Below are 17,679 nucleotides of genomic sequence, written 5' to 3'. Positions count from 1 at the left end.
ATCCTGGAAGCTCAACTGAGAGGAATTTTCATGTTGAGGACATGAAAAATTCACAAATCCCTAAATTCATGTTCCTAGGCTCGGAAACTGCCCTCAAACCGGGCGAACTGAGGTCATAAACCCCTCCACAGGAACCGGAATATGTTTATTCAATCCTAACCCTCCCAATACTCCACCCCCTGGAAATAACCAAGCGAAACTCCAGTAAAATCGAACGACATGGAAAAAAGGCATCACGAAAAAAGTCAAGTGCATCGACAATAGATACTAAAGTGCCAATAACAGCTGGGGAAACACAAAGACCCTGGCAAAGTGGAGGAGGTACGAACAATGGCAGACGGGATACGACTGAAGCGCCCTCGGGCATCAAATCTCAGACCTATCACTTGGTACAATGAGAAATCGTGAGTTCAAGTCACGAAATGCTTCTTTCGTTATTTCTTTCTTTTGTCATTTTTACTTTCATCGGAATATAAATATCGTGACAAGGCACCACCGGGGAGAATAGAGGCGATAACGCACTCTATGAGCTTGTCAATAGTGCTCCTGAAAGTTCTTTGATACTTGAATTCCCACAGCAAACTTTTTCACGTGTGAGTTCACCTACTTTATAGTCCTCGATTGCAAATTTAGTTTTTTCGGACGTAACACCCGAAAAGTTGAGATTTTTATTTCCACTTTGGGCAAAAAAAAAATTTTGGGTAACTATTAGACCTCTAGAGACCTTTTAGGTCAAGTTTTGTTAGAGAAATTAGACTTGGGGGAGGGGGGGGATAATTTTTGGGATTAAACTAACCTTCGTCCCTTATTTCACCCCCTGGAGGTTTAATTTTTATTTAAAATTTATTTCTGTGTGGAATTCACCTCTGCATGGAGCCTTCTATACCTTTTCTGGAAGGTTTTGAACCTTTTTTCTGAAGGTTCATTAAAAAAGGGCGTAACTGTCCCGTCATTTTACCCAGATAATATTTTTACTGGCAGATAACGAAATAAGTACGTTATTTTTAAATAGTTTTTCACACCGTGTGATGACGGAATCGACGATTACGGAAGGGTTACGACCTTACCGATTTGCCAGTGAAGCCCTCCATATTCCATGGCTATCGGGGTAAATCGAATTTGTCTGGTCGTTGGTCCCCGAGGTGACACCTCTATCGGGCTGGGCTTACATTTCTCTCTCGGCAGCCACAGGGGATATCACCTGGGCTTTCTTGCATCGGTCAAACCAACAAGCGGTCGAGTTTCAATAAATAAATAAAGGCTGCGATACCGAGAGCTTCAACGCCGGAGGGGAACGAAAAAAAAAATCAACATAAAGAGATTTTCCCGCATTTAATAATTTTAATCGAATTTTAATTGATTGAATTTTGATAAAAAATTGTCTTCGGGGAAATTGAACAATGAGGCTATTTCGCATCGATTTCAGGATTACATTTCCCTTCGGATAATTCGATTTTTCATTAAAATTATAAATTACCCCTCAATGTACTTAACTAGAAAATTATCCCTGTCCCGCATGAATTTTCCATCAACTCAGTGGAAACCACCCCCTTTGTAATATATCGAGCTCGCCACCATTACCGTTTATCATGTTCAAAATCCCGAGTTTACGCTGTACCATAATCGGCTCGACTAGTGCACACACAGACTGTAATCATTAGTGCAACTTAACATCCGTCGAGTGAAAGTTTATTCACCAATTTGATGGGGTAAATTCAGGCTCATAATGCGGTACTGGAGAGGGAGGATCGAATGATACGGTGAATCGATGATTAAAGAGGGTAATTACATGGGGGAGGGAATGAACGAAGTATCTCTATGAGATATGGTAGAATAGAATTATAATTTTCAAAAATTTTAATCGGATTATCTCGATAATGGACGATTCCAAGAAAAAATGTTATAAAATATTTTTTGTTGATAATTTCAAGAGCTTCAAAAACGATTTTATGTATTTTCGTCGTAGGAACACTCCATCACGAGATATTTATCCAGAAAGAGATATTATTTTCGAAAATAACTTTCAATCATTTTTTTTCGAGTAAAAAAATCCTCTCGTGTATTTTAATTTTTTCGTAATGAGAAAAAAAATTCAATTATCCGGAAAATGTTCATCTCATGCTATAAAATTTTCCATAGAGAGAAAACAAATTCCAAATTCAATTAAATCGCGTCTCTTTAATAAAACCCACGTGCGCTCTCGATGTTCACAACCAAATATTTGAGACTATAAAATACAATTCCCGATATCAATTAGCGGGTTTCTCATCTCAATTCAATTCGCCGAAAAGTGCGAAAATACACGGGAAAAAAATTGATAAACAAATACCTCGAAAATACGCAAAAAAAAATAAATAAAAATTGAATTTTTAAAATTTTGCAGAAAGACGATAATGCTCACAATCATCGAAGAGGACTCCTACGAGAAGGATGCTCTCTTCTACGTGGAGTTAGGAGAGCCCCAGCTGCAAGGAGGTGAGTCTCTCCATCATTCAATCATTAAAAAAATTAATTAATTAATTAATCAGCCCCCAGTCGTCTCAAAATATCTAGAGAAACATTGAATGACCTCACAGTTAAGAGAAACAATTTTGAAAATCGAATCTTTCACTCGGAATTATTAATCCATCAATCGCCTCAAGTCGCTGTAATTAACCGGAAGCTGGAGATAGTTTCCTCGAGGGTGGAAAGGGTGACAGTTAATCATGATAAAATGCTATGCTACCTAGTTGTTTTATCGCCTCTCGCGCCCTTTTCTCTTCAGCTTATTTTTTCTATTTCGCTTTCAACTGAAGAGGGAAGAGAGACCTCTCAGGGACCACCAACGAACGATGCAATTTAAGTTTTAAATGAAAAACGAGAGCAGTCCCCGAGTTCTTTCTTTACCGAGGGGTAAAAAAAAAATCCATTTGGTGGTACTTAAGAGTGAAAAACCCCAAATGCTTATTTAACATTCAAATATTTTTCTCCTGAGTTTATTTCCACTTTCATTTGTACAGAGATAATTATGGGATATTTTATGGGGTTATAATTGTACAGGAGAGTGATAGGTACTCTAAGATTAAAATTTTTTTCCTGAGAAAGATTCGATTTTTCAATTTTCTAATATAACGTCTTGATAGAGTGGGAAATTATTAAAGAAATTTGAATTATCTGGGGAACAAGTGGGTTCGGTAAATAATTCGCAGGGAATTTTTTTTGTTGAAGACTCTGGACTCAATTTTGATTAACTCAAATTAATAAAAAAAAATCCAGTAGCTTTCTGTTCTGTATTTGATAAAATATTTCCCTGAAACCACTCATTACCTAAATAATTCAACAATTAATGGACTTAATGGAGAATGATTAGAAAAATAGATGAGTGTAGAAATAAAAATAAGAGTTAAGAGAACTGATCTCATGGTGTGTCTCCAATAATTATTTATCAACACGCCCTCCTAATTATCAACGTGGACTGCACCCTGGCGACTGGCCGTAAGTTCATTTAAAAAAACGAGTGAAGAACTAAAGATAACGAAAGTTCAGTGGAAAAATGTTGAAAAAATTCAACTTCTTCACTTTTCATTAAATATCTCAGAATCTAAAAGAGATACAAAAAATTTCCCATTACCCATTTTACTACCCCATAAAGCTCTCTATAAAAAACTGTTTAAAGCCAATTCTCCCGTCTCTCCCAGATCTGAAGATACCCCGTGAAAAACGTGAGACGAAATTCAGTTGAATTTTCTTGCTTTTTTTTTTTTCAATATTTTCTACTGATACTTTTGCTGCTTAAGCATAACAGCGCCACTATTCGCAGAATAAATTGCACGTAAAAGCTCACACAGACCTCCCATTGTAATCCCAACAGCAGTAAAATATTTTTGCTAGACACTGCAGTGAGGAAAAATTTTTCACGAATTAATTAGATTTTTTTTCTATTAAAAAAAAAACAATGAAATTTCGCTCTTCACGAAGGGAGAGAGAAAAAAAATTGGATACTTCAGAGGTAATTTAATCCCGCCTGTGACGAGGAAATTAGTGCAGATGAAATCATCTCGATCGCCATATCCCACCGGAAAGGGGAATAAAAACTTGGGGGAGAAAAACTTCATTATCTGATTTCGTTGGAGAAAAAGTTCTTTTTTTTTTTTTCAATATTTTTTTTTTCCTCTTTCATTTTCCACAGCTCTTGTTTTCTCTCGGACAATTCTTGTCCTCTCCATTTTACGATTTGCATATTACGAGGGACCAGGGAGGTGTGACACATGCACAACTACAGACTATTGTACACATGCACAGAGTGCGAAAGGCACTGACGCACTCATCCCACTACATCTTCAACGCTTTTATCTCATGTATATGCAACGGTATTTTAACCGCATTATCTCACGCTGGTTTTTTTTATCCTGTGGTTTTTCACAACACCTTTGACACGGGAGTTTTTTTTTTTTTTAATAAATTTTGGAGAGTGTTGAGAGATTATATAACGAAGGGCTATTGTAACGGAATTGCGGTGGAATTTTACAACAATGTCCGGAGGAAAGACGGATTCAGAAAAAAATAAAAATATTTATTTGAATGTTTTAGAATCGTTCTAACGATATTATTGGAGGGGGGATAGAACCAGGGGATGTAGAAAATAAAAAACGACAGGGAAATAGCAATAATATGATGGAAAAACTTTTTTTTAGTCTTCAGGGAAAATCCACTGTAAATCAATCAATTACCCGAAATCAATAGAAAAAAAATCTCATTGAACTTCACAAACAACAATATTTCCAATCAATAGGCATTTTTTTCTAGTGTTGTTTTGACTCCGTTGGATTCTCAGAATATCTCCCACCCCATTCATACCCCCGGGAATTTAATTCCAGCGGAACGTCAGGGGAAAGAGTTAGAAGTGAAAAAAAAAACTTTGGAAGCGATAAATCGAAGGGTCGCATCCCTTTGTTCGCGGCACATCCAGAGGGGAAACTAATCCCTCCCTTTCTCACTCCCCCTCCCCCCCGCGGATGAAGCTGGCAAGCGCAGATGAGAAAGAAAAAAAAAATGGGTGAACGGGACTCGAGTGAGTCTGAAGGATAACTAAAATCAACTTTAAATCGTGCAATCCATCAGCCGAGGGTGGAAATAAAATGCCTCATGAAATATCCCGAGCATCTTGACTAATTACTATCAACCGCATGTTAATCGATGAGCATTAAACCATCAACACCCTCACAAAGCTGTTTAGCATCCCTCCCCAACTCGAGTTGATTGTTTTTCAGTTCATTTTTTTTACTCCTCTTTTACCATTAATTTCCATCAGAGTAACGTAAATCCCGGCATTTTCAGTTCACCCTATGAAAAATAGTGACGGCCGGAGGTGTGTTTATGGATCTTCGTCACGCATACTCACTAAGTGATAAGAGAAACTCGCGTAAAACAGGAAAAGTTCTCCATTACTGGTAATATCCATTTGGAAATACACCCCGTAAATTTTAATTTCTCGAGACAGAGGGAAAATACGGGGGTGATTAATTGCCGAGAATGGATTAAGACGAGAAAAGGGGATGGAAGATTTTTTTTTTTATTCAAAAGCCAGAATTCTTCCGGGGGAAAAATCATTTTTCACACGATCGAACGTTGTTTTTCACCCCAAGTACGTCCTTGACTTCGAAATAATTAATTAGGGAAATTGTGGAGAACGATTGCGTTATAAAACGATTCTAACGCTTTCGTATTCTCGGGTTCTCATTTATAAATCTAATGAAGCTAATTAAATTTTTATTTTTTCATGCAGTTTCTTTGGGTTAATTTTTAAAATAAAAAATTTATTACTCATCCCTGCGAAAAGCTCCGGAAAAATTCCACGACAGCTCCGTAAATTTAAATGTCGTTTCGGAACTACGGAAAATGTCCGTAATTTTCATCGAATATTTCTCTGTATAATAAATCCACTGGGGAAAAAATACGTATTAAACTATTCACCGACAGATATTTCCGTGCTCCCATTCCTCGACTCCATCATCTGGCATGAAAATATTTCACGAGAATGAAGAAATAAAATGGACAACACATCTGAAACTTTCGTAATTGGTTTTTCCACTCCTTTGTCGTCTCTTTCACGTCGTTTCCTGCCACTCAAAATGAACCCTTGACGAAAATCAATGGCACAAACCCTCTAACACCGGCTCCATTGTACCAAGGAGCCACCCATTGAGCTTTAGCAACCGCTCAACAACTGCTGTGACCGAGTAATTACGACTCCCCTCTCATTTCACCATCTCTCGTGACAATTTTCCAGCCTCTCACGGATGTCCAGGAATATTGTATCCAGTGAGAAATGACCAGTAATAATAACGCAATTATTCCCTTAATCCGTCAGCGAATGTCATTATTAGTATTTTTTTTTCATAAACGAAAGAAAATAATTTTAATTTCATATATAAATTTTTTGTAAAATCTCTCAGGTACAATTTCTTCACCTCCCCCTCCCCCTCCCCCCTGCCACCGCCACTCCCTCCTTTCCTCTCCCTTTGTTACCTTTGCCTTTGTGAACAGGAAAATAATAAAAATGTATCGGCAGAGGGGGACAAATATTACTCACATTTTTGCACTGGTTTTTACGCGTCAACATTTTTTGTTCCATTTTTTTTTTACTCATCTCCTTCCCTTCGTAATGGATTTCTCCAGCTCGATGACCCACATTCGAAAGTATATTCCCACTGATAATAATCTAGGGGACAATTTTCACTCTCGTTGTAAATGCTACCCAGGGAAAAGGGAGTACAAAAAAGTTTTTCTGCGTGACTCGCGGCATCTTTGTAAATTAGAATTTTTAGCTGGAGCTGATTGCTTTCATGAATTGTAAAATTTATATTGTTGTTGGTATCTCAGCTCATGTATTACATCCACAATATTTTATTTTAATACAAATGAAGAAGGAAAAAAATAATGTTGATGAAAAAAATGGATGAGATAATTAAATTCGAATCTGCTATAATTATGCAGATGAGGGTTGACTCAAGCACTGAATAAAAAAGCAAGTAATTATCTCACTGAGTAAAGAATGAAGTTGAAGAAAAGTTGTTTAGTAAACCGCAGGTTTCATATTTTTAAGTGATTCATCTCTTTCCCGATTTTTTGCATAAAATGTTTGTGACGTTTTTCTATTTTTTCATCGTCGACTTTTTTTTTTCCCTCGATTTTTATCAAGTGCTCAACTGGATTACACGAGATACTACAGGAGAGGAATTAATTCAGTGTGGGGGCGGCAGGGGGTAGGAGAGGGGTCACAGCTAGTTAAACGTAGCGATAGTGAGAGAACCGAGGACCAATAAAAATTAATCACAAGCGGCTGAGGCGCCGAGTGTCAGCCCAACGGGTTTTACGAAAATAAAATAAAAAGTCTGGGAAATGGCTGGCCCAACTGGGGTTTTACTACTGCCAGTGGTTAAATTCTATGCGTTTATCGAATTAAATAGATTCGGAATCGATGATAATTCAGGGAGGAAATATTTATTTTATTAATCCACTGGTTTTTTATTTATTATGATTTTTTAGTTGCGAATATTTTCTGTAGATTTTGTCAAACTTATTTGAAAAAAATTTGGGGACTAAATAGAGAGCTCGGAGAAACTATTCCACTGAGAAAATGGATGACGAAAAAAGTCGAGGAAACAAGAGACATTTCATCCAAGTGTAATTCGAGACCACTCCAATTCTTTTTCCCACCAATATACCATTTCGACATGAACGTCTCCTTTATTCTCAACGAAGGTATCGAGTATTTCCCTGTTGTGCTTTCATACACTCTCTCATGCAATTCTTCTTCTCACTGGAAAATCCGCTTTAGCAGTGGCTCCAAGGTTGCTGAGAGCTGAGCGACTCATGGGAATGAGAAATTCCCAGGGTCTCAGATATGTCTGACTTTTTACAATTCTTCCACTGGTTTTCATTCCAGGCTTTTGCCATCATTGGATTTTAATTGTTTGCGATGTGCCCCGGGATCATTAATTATTTTTTTCAATTCACTGAATTTTCTTCACTATTTTTAATTACAAAAACCGACAATTTACTGAAACAATTCATTTAACGATTAATTTATCGATCAGCCGGGAATTTTCGTCAAGACATTTTTTCCATTTACAATTCAACTGAAAAAAATATATATCTACATACTCTTCACTATTAGTAACTCCATTACCAGTTAATTAATTACTCAAGTAATTCTAAATTCAAAAAAAAAACTCAACATTTTTCAAATAAATTAATTTTCATAATTCCATTCACTTAAAAACCATCTTGATAATAAGTGGTTTCAGAACGAACAATCAAAAGCATTTCCATAATTAAATACCGAGTGACAATGGAGTGTTCGCATTTATTTCACTGTCCCCCCATCCCCCTTACCACCGCCATCCATCCCCACCCCCCACCCCCCTTCTGACGAGAAAATTCATTGCTCAACGTTTTAAACAATAAAAGCGCAAATATCCCAGGGTAGTGTAACGCTTTCAGTTACGACTGTGTAGAATCACGGCTGAAAATCTCTCCTTTGACGGTAACAAGAAACTTATACTCATCCCCCCAGTTCAACTGGGTGAACTACCCTAGGAAGTCAACACAAAAGCGCCACTCACCTCCGGCTGCCATTTGTACTGGGCTCCCTCTGGCCTTTCCCTCATTCTCGGCTCTACTTCCTCCTTCTGGGATTTTTTTTCCAAACCTCCATCCCCTTCCCCTCCCTCCCCCCCTGCCACCACCACACCACTGCCTTCGTGATTATTACCCCTGGAGATGTAACGCCATAAATAAACATTCGTACGTAAAAATGTAATAAAAAAATTTCATTACACTCGTGACTCGAGAAGCAAGACATTTTCATATGAATCATGGAAATTATTCTTATTTTTTTTTTTATTAAAGTTGGTGATGAACGGGGGAATGAAAAATGACGAGAATTCCTCTGAGAATTGAATATACGAGGAAATGGATGGATCACTGAGGAATTTTATAAGATTCTATGTTTATTATTTTTTTAATTATTTAGATGAGTTAATGACGAGTCGTTTGAAAATATTATTGTATAATTGGAAAATAGGGGGAAAAGAAATCTGGCGACTGGGGTTTTTTAAGTAAATGAATATTAATGGTACTAATAAACTATTGAGACGCCGATAGACGACAAAAAATGTTTTTAAACATTTTTTTCAGATTAATGAACATAAATGCCAAAATTCCCACGTTGTTAATGCACGTGTAAAACGAATTTATTTCCAAATACAACTGAGGATAAAACGATTCAACTGATCACCCTTAAAATCCTTCAAATAGCCCTCCAATCACCCTCGACCATATCGTATAGTTGCACTTCACTGTTTATTCATTCGCGTAAATTTTTATGTCATCAAAAATGCAAATATCGAATGGCAATAGTTGGTGGGTAGCGTCAACACACCCTCACAATTCAAAACAAAACTAATTCACCCCAGCCATGAATTTGAACTCAACCCCAATAGATACACCGAGTAAATCAAGAAGAGCCAAATGTATATTTCATGTATTTATTTCTCCCACTGCCCCTGGCTTCAGGGCTTCACCCCAGGACCATAAACAATTCCACGAGAGAAAGCGGACCTTCGTTGGGAAATCAATTCAACCCTCGATATTGCTCTTGTTTCAAATTCCAATAATATTTTATTTCATATCAGTGTGGAGTCTGCAGGTGTTTTTTATTTCTAAATTGAAACTTTGTGATGGTTGACATATCAGAATTTTTGAATTATGTCGACGAAGTGAAGTCCAAAAAACAGTAAAAAAAATTCCGTATAATTTTCCACACCGAAATGTCACCCGGAAATTACAGAAAAAATTCATTAAAAATTTTTTTCTGATTTTCACGAGAGGAAAATTCATTAAAAAAATTTTTCTATTTTTCACGAGAGGAAAACTCATTAAAAATTAATTGTGTGTTCGGTAATGTGTCAGTGAAACCAGTATTCAGTAAAAATTACACATTTATTCACTGAAAATTCCATTCATTTTCTGAACTTTTTCCTGAACATTCCATGAAAAAATACGTAACTGTTCAACAAATTTTTACCAAATTGTAAAATTCTTTCAACTAACAGATTACGTAACTGTCACGTAATTTTTCACAAATTTTTCTCTCCCCATAATGAAAAACCATTCCTCCCAAAATCCCCCAAATAATCTCACATTGTCATTCCATTTGCATCCATTACGACAGCCTCTGCGCATCCCTCTCCCCTTTGTACTCGTGAATTCATGTAAATCGATCAGTAAACATTATTCGAACTTACTTTTCTCCGAGTCATGGTGCTAGAATGCAGGATGAGTTTGAGAAATAAACGGATGTGGATTCAAACTCTCGTGAAATCCTCTTATTACCCCGGGAAAAAGGAAATATGTGAAACTTCTGAGCTTAGGGGGAAAAAAAAATGTTCACCCTCTACCAGCGGCGAAACCGGGGTTCAGGGAGTCTCTGAAATATTCAAACTGTGAAATTCCAACGGAGGTGACGTATTTTCGAGGACGTCAGTGATATCAGAATTTATTTAACATCCTAGGGATGAATTGTCTAGGTGAATTAGGAATGGAAGATATGAGGACATTTGTCCCTGTCTCTCATTATACACTTTATCTCCAATCAGAAGAGGGGTAGGGGGGAGGAGATTGCCAGAGTCAACGGAAGTGCACTCTCGGGGTGGACGCGCAGTGGTTGTGAATGGGTCTAGGGTTGCAAGAGGATTTTTTTTAGGGGGAGGGAGAGGGTGGAAGCAACATGAGAGGAGATGAGTCGAAAATAATGGCTCCATTATTCTGAGAATATTCTCAGGGTCTCAGAAATTCTTCGAAAAAGAGGGGTCGAAGGGGGTGGGTGGATGTTCTTGAAGGAGACGTTCCTCCGAGAATTATTGATCCATTTAAAATTAATAATTTTAATTGATGAATTAACTGCGAGTTAATCGACCTCGTCATTTTCTCGAAAAAGCCACATAAACAAAAGCTTTTTATCACAAAAAAGATATTCAACAGAAATCCTCGGATTTTTTCTCTCATTGTTCGGAAACTGATGAATCATTCATTAGAAAGCCTTCAATCACCGAAATCATAAAGCCACCGTAATAAAAAGAGAATTAAATCCAACTCATTGAACCCCATTGTCGATTTCCTTGAATGGAAGGAATCGATTGCTGTTGGCATTAGTCAACCTACCACCTGGTGTCCTTAGGTAGATTAATAGGTCGATTATTGTACTCAGGGGGGTGGGACAATCACATGATACAAGGTCGATTGTCGTTCAAGGATTACACAAACTCGATACCAGTATCATTGTTAACGAGTGAATCAAGTGATTAATTGTTCAAGCCCATCCCCAAGTTGAGCTACACAATTTTTCACGATTCTCCCTTCACCAAAATTAATTAATGAAAATTAATTGTATCAGAAGGAAATGGATATCATAGTGATCGAGTGATACGATTTGTATGAGTCAGGTTTTATTTTGAAAATGACAAAGACCTCGTGAAATTAAAAATAAAATAAAATCCATGAGATTGAAGGCCCAAACGACCTTTAGGGCCAGACAAGATTTTAAAAAATTTACCATAAGCCTCAGATATTTTTTAATTCAATTCCAAATTTGTCACTCCTCAAAAACTCATAAATTCAAGAGCCAAATGATTTGGTCAACCACGTCATGACTTTTCGAACAAAAACTATCATTTCACCCCCAAATGAAACAAAAACTTTTCCCCCAAATTTTCTTAATTAGTCATCCCTTCCAACCTCCCCCACCGGAAACTGAAATTCCTCCCTTCCCCATCCCACTGTTCCATGAATACCTGAGCTGCCTTTCTTGAATGATTGATGATCCTACCTCCTACCTCCCCCTAACAAGATGAATGTAACCCATGAAATATAGCCTTCAGTCATCGCCAGAGTGCAACAGAAACCCCAGTATAAAATATTGCGCCCCAAACGATAAAAAAAAAAAAAAAAGCCGGATAGTCAGTGTCGTGGGGTGCAACGTGAGCTTTTAAATGTCAGGTATCGATTCTCGTGTCCTCGATACACCAGAATCAGGCGCAATCAGCCGGAGTTTAGTTTCAAGTCAGCCCACGTGTTTTTTTTTTTTAAAGGATAAATAAACTTGACGAAATTGTTGTTTGACGTCTGGATTTGTATTGTTTAGATCGCGTGGGGATATCCTCGTGCGTAAACATCGGTCCCAGAAGTTTTTACAGAGGGGGTGGAAGGGGGGGGGGTGAGTGGAGAGTTATCTCCAGGGGTAGTCTGCTGTCTTTTTGAAGGTAGTGGCTTGTCAGTAGGGCTTTTCGCATTATTCGAGATACCGAAAGCAATTTTTGGAAAATCCCCAAAAATTTTATCAGAAATCTCTAAAAAATATTTCACAATAGAATTTTTTAATAATCAAAGAATTGAAATTCTTTCCACCACTCAAACGCAAATTTTTTGCAAAAATTTCTAGTTTAATCATTACTCAGGGCACCTGATGCTCAAGTTGCGATGCTAATATTTTCAGATCTTTCGTTTTTATTAGCGAGGGAGCGAGGTGAATCGATTGCTCGTGAACTCTTGGCCCTGAAACGTTTGACAATGAGGGAATGGTAATTCTGGGATGATAGATATGGGATCAAAATAAACCAGAGCAATATTTTTCCTCCAAAGAAAAAATACATATAAAAAATGTTTTCAACAATTTCTCCGCAAAAAAAAATATTTACACATCTTTGAGTAAAATAGTTGACTATTTATGCAATAATCGCAGTCCCTTTGAAATTATTTCAATTAAAATCCACATCTGAATACTTCATCCCCAAAGTATTTTGCCACCACTAGATTATTATTTGCTTATGCATAAATAAAACAAGCCGACCAAAGGCACATCCATAAACAAAATCATTCAATTACTCTGCTCACTCCATTTCACTTTGAAAATAAAGAGAATAAAAAAAAAAGGTAAAAGCACCTGGTTAAATTTGTAAATAACGTTAAGTGACTTTAGAACCGTAGAAATTAAATTGCGATAGTACCGGGTGTCTAGGTGACCCAGTATAGGGTTACAGAATAGAATTTACGAGAGTGCACTAAGCGAAATATAAATGCAGACACACTATTAGATATAGATATACATTGAATCTGTACATAAACGAGGAGAGGGAGTGAAAATATGGATGTAGAGAGAAAATAAAAGTAATGTAAAGCCCGGTACACAGTCGGACCATCATGGTGGCCTCGGTTCTTCGCATAATTCATATAACAATCGATGCAAAGTGCAAAGGGGGCGGGGGGGAGAGGAGGGGTGAGCGGTGGAGGAGAGAAAGGGGGGGAAGAGTCGTGAAGAAAGAGAAAAAGACTCGACACATTAACTACAATTGTGGATAGCTTTGCAACACGAAAGTTTGTGTGCCTGGAATGAGTCCTCAAGGAGTCATAAAATGGTATTCGATCGTGTACTGGGTGATACAGAATCGAAATATAAAAACTGCAAATGGAGGAACAAAGTAGTTTTAGAAAAACTACAAATTCTAAATTTTGATCCCATTACTTTTTCACGAATAGCTCGAAAACCGTTGGAGTTAGACGAAAATGTCATAAGACCATAATTGTGGAGAATTTAATTCTCTACAGAAAATGTCTTTTGACAATTTTCGATGGATCCCATGGGTTTGAAGATATTTCATCATGAACGCGATGTTCCTCCAGTAATGCAGGAAAATGTGGATTGAGTTGGTGTTTATTGATTTATTTTATCGCGATTATTAATTGTCATTTTAATTTTTGTTCACCAGCCGAGGCAGGACTAGCTGCATCAGCAGAACTGAAGGCCCCGGAGGACCGTACGGACGAGGAAAAAATGGCGCTGTTGGGTAGGCCAAGATTGGGTGACGTATCAACTGCTCAAATCAGGATCAAAGAATCAAAGGAGTTCAAGAACACTGTCGACAAGCTCGTACAGCGCGCCAACGCTTCGATTCTCCTCGGTGAGCCCTTGTCACGATATTTATATTTCTATTGACAGATCAAACTGACAAAAAAAAAATAACGAAAGAAGTATTTCGTGACTTGAAGTCTCCATTTCGCATTGCACCACGTGATAGGCCTAAGTTTTTATGCCCGAGGGGACTTTGGTCGTATCTCGTCTGCCATTAATCGTACCTCCTCTACTTTCCCTCCCTTTTTGTATTTCCCCAGCTGTTATTGGCACTTTAGTATCTTTTGTCGATGAACTTGACGTTGCTCATGATGTCTTTTTTCATATCGATCGATTTTACTCTCAATCGATTAAATTTCATGTGATTCTCATATCTTTTTTTCAATATATTCTTTTTAGAATTTACAGAAAGAAAAATTATTTAAATATTAAGTAACTAGTACATAATTTACTGGTGAAAACAACAGTCAGTAAAAATTATCGAACATTACACATTTTTTTTACTGAACGTTTCATAGTTTTTCCTGAAAATTCATTGAAAAAGGGCGTAACTGTTCCGTAATTTCAGGTGAAAATTACCTCCAGCACGTGATCTTTAAAGATTATTTGACGTAATTTTTTTTCTGTCTACCCCAACAAACCCTGAAACTTACGTTGATACATGAACCTCCTCTTTAAATATTTAGGTCTACAAAAAAAAAATCATAAAACAAGTTTCACAGCCTAGTCAGACGTTTCACCGTCTCGTACCACATAATGGTACCGCAGAGCAGTAAACACTCCCATCTCGTTGAAGAGAATGTCAAAGAATGAAGAGTTTCAGGGTGCATGTGGCTATATCACACTGGAAACTCATCGTGACAGTCTGGTGAGTCGTAAACGCTCACCAGAGACGATAACTCCCGTGTGCAGCGAATCGATTGACCAACGGCGCTGCTTTTCACGCCTTTATTGTTCGACCCTGTTTTAGTTCTGAAAAATCGTGTTCAGGGGATGAAACCCCGGTTTTGTAAACATTTTTTTTTTGTCAGGGAAATGAGGTTTACGATTATCCGAGGACAAATCATTCTCGTATCAGTCCAGAGACGGGTGAATTTGTTTTGTAAAATTTTTTTGACATTCCGTTTATCGAATGAGATTCCTCTGATGAGGTTATACCGATCGATCTCTGGGTGGAGGTGAAATACGGAATTCGGTGAGGCATTTCTGATGGAATGTATTTCTGGGATATGGGATGGAGGTACTGAAGGATAAATGAACGGTTATTTATATGAACTTCAGATATTTCTAGGGATGAGATAAGACACGAGTGAAAAAATCCCACCTCAAAAAAATTAGTAAAACATTTTTTAAAGCATCATATAATTCATAATGTTGTTATATATTTCAGTTACTCCGCAATTCTATTAAAAATAAATCCCCTCAATTTGTAAATTAACTGTTAATTAAATTTCAGGTACGAGTTCCTGGAAAGAACAATTTACGGAGGCTGTGACGGTCAGTGGTGGTGACGATGGTGAGGAGGATGAGTCGGGTGAGGCTAGAGTTTCATCTCCATCATTCGCTGATTACCTCATGCACTCACTCACCATATTCTGGAAGGTTCTGTTCGCTTTTGTTCCACCGACAGGTCAGTACATATTTTCATACCCATTCCCTGTTTATCTTCAAAAAAAAAACATGAGGGACTTTCATGTATAATGCATCGTCCAGCATAAAAATTCTTTATCCCACGGGCATTTCTCCCCGAAATTTTCTAAAGCTTCCCTGCCACTAACCCATCGCAATTTCCACCCAGTGACCGGATGGACGACACGACAGGTCAGTCCATCAACCAGTGAAAAATTAAAAAAACATTTTCAACATATTTTAATATTTAAAAAAAAATTATTGATAAGAAGAATTTCCAATTCACCTCCACAACCTGACATTTCCTTCACTTCACCCATTCACCCGCCCCCAGGAAGTTCAATCACATCTGTTATCAAACCTTACTCTCGACGGAGTGCCAACATCCCCCTCACCCCCTTGAAATTTCACGGAACCCACGAGCTACCAATATCTCGAAAGTGTTTGGCACTCGATAAACTCGTGATGGGGCAACTTGAAGAGGCCCACAAGTGCACAACTCAAGCCAGTGTACTTCATTCATGATAAACAAGTTCATCAGTGTCTGTATAACTCGGATATACTGTCAGTAAATGCCAGCACATCCTGATGTCACTGAGTAAAACAATTCACGTGTGCGTCACACCCAAGTGCTCGAGACAGCGATCGGCACGATACCGGATATCCCGTGCAATCTCAAGAAATCCATTCTCACCCCCCCCCCCCCACCCTCACCCCTTTTCCCATTGTGCCTTTTATCCACCGGCCATTTTCAACTGACTCACGTGCCGACAATTTGTCGAATGGTAAACGTACTGGCAAATGTCACGTGACACGTTACAAGTTTCGTACAAAGTAGGTGACAATGAGAGAATTCGAGAAATCTAATGTTCAGGTGAAAATTGGAAAAAATGAAAATTTTATATTTGAGATGTTAATTCCATGAAAAGTTTCCTCATTAAAAATTATTCCGCATCTTCAAAAATAGCGGTGAAAAATGGCATCCGAATAACGCCATTTTTTGTGGAATTAAGCTCAATCCTTCGCCTCCATAAATTCACATCAAATGAAACGTAAATTAACAATTAATGAATTTCTGGTGGATATATTATTCAAACAAGCTTCTCGAACAAAGTCATTTACAATAGCGCAGGGGTGGAATAGGGATCAGGGGGTGAGGGAGAGAGGGGGTTTGCTAATGGCTCGAACGAGCAGATCCAACGCAGAAAGCGAACAAATACTATGTCATAGGGTTTGGAATACTGGATGCAGGAACTAGCAGTCTCTCTACCCTCTCTCACCCCTACCACAGGATTTGTGGGATCCATTGTCTGCTGAATGGCACTCATTCTCCCACCCCAGTACTGGGCTGTTCAACGGTATGAGAACCACGGAGCTACACCCTCAAAAATTTCCATCTCCAATGTTAAAAATTTGAATACAACAACTGATGGAAATTTTAATCACATTATAATTTCCCTGAAGTACCGTATTTTAAACGAAATAAATATGGAAATACCAGATTAAATAAATTTTCACCCCTGAAAATGCACAATTTAACCCACTGAGAGGAAATTCAGTGAGACTTCCAACGTTCATTGAAAATTGAAACGCACTTAGTCTCGCCTCCCTTATCTCCTGGATCAGTTTCGTTACGACCCATTTGAGTTAGGCTCACACTGTCGCATCAGGAGCCACATTCACTCTCCTCTAATTCACAAGTCACCAAAGTCCACCCAGAAAGTAAGAAAAAAAAAATGGAGAAAATTAAGGAGGTGAAACCGGTGAGAACTGAAACTTCATTCAGCACTTTTTCACCGGAAGTAACTGTGTTCGCTCCTGATGTTCATGGGAGTCGGTCCAGTGTCTGCTGGGAATCAGAGATTAGGAGGTGACAGAGAAGTTATTTTATCGCATGCTGAGGTTTCATTGAAACATACCGAGCCGTGAGAGAATAAATTTAACCCACAAAATGAGATATTTTTCGACTGAAAAATATTATTTCATTAACGACCGCAACATAACATTAAAAAAAATCAAATTATAATTTTTTCCTTGACCCAAATGACCCACATAATACCGATTTATTTATTTATATTTAATGGTAGATGAATTAACGTGAT

At 37.8% G+C, this 17,679-nt stretch overlaps 2 protein-coding genes across 4 annotated transcripts in view; one reads left to right on the top strand and one right to left on the bottom strand.

Annotated features, from left to right (window-relative positions):
• LOC135170077 (reticulocalbin-2) overlaps positions 1-17,679 on the bottom strand; it is a 97,867-nt gene that overhangs the window by 61,758 nt on the left and 18,430 nt on the right. The window contains exon 1 of one of the 2 annotated variants that reach the window (XM_064135592.1): positions 5,953-5,991. The exons of the other annotated variant lie outside the window; for it this stretch is intronic. Within the exon in view, the coding sequence (XP_063991662.1) occupies positions 5,953-5,976 (24 nt within the window). The 5' untranslated portion in view covers positions 5,977-5,991. Of the gene's footprint in view, positions 1-5,952; positions 5,992-17,679 lie in introns of those variants that run through there. 2 annotated transcript variants of the gene reach the window in all.
• The window catches only part of LOC135170053 (sodium/calcium exchanger Calx), a 47,008-nt gene that overhangs the window by 13,213 nt on the left and 16,116 nt on the right, over positions 1-17,679 (top strand). The window contains exons 3-5 of one of the 2 annotated variants that reach the window (XM_064135555.1): positions 2,384-2,475; positions 13,815-13,997; positions 15,405-15,578. In XM_064135555.1, coding sequence (XP_063991625.1) covers positions 2,384-2,475; positions 13,815-13,997; positions 15,405-15,578 — 449 coding nt within the window. Of the gene's footprint in view, positions 1-2,383; positions 2,476-13,805; positions 13,998-15,404; positions 15,579-17,679 lie in introns of both variants that reach the window. The other variant, XM_064135554.1, reaches the window with a different exon arrangement.

Source organism: Diachasmimorpha longicaudata, chromosome 16, assembly GCF_034640455.1.
Source record: "Diachasmimorpha longicaudata isolate KC_UGA_2023 chromosome 16, iyDiaLong2, whole genome shotgun sequence".
Lineage (NCBI taxonomy): Eukaryota > Metazoa > Arthropoda > Insecta > Hymenoptera > Braconidae > Diachasmimorpha > Diachasmimorpha longicaudata.
This window is presented reverse-complemented; position numbering and strand designations above follow the sequence as displayed.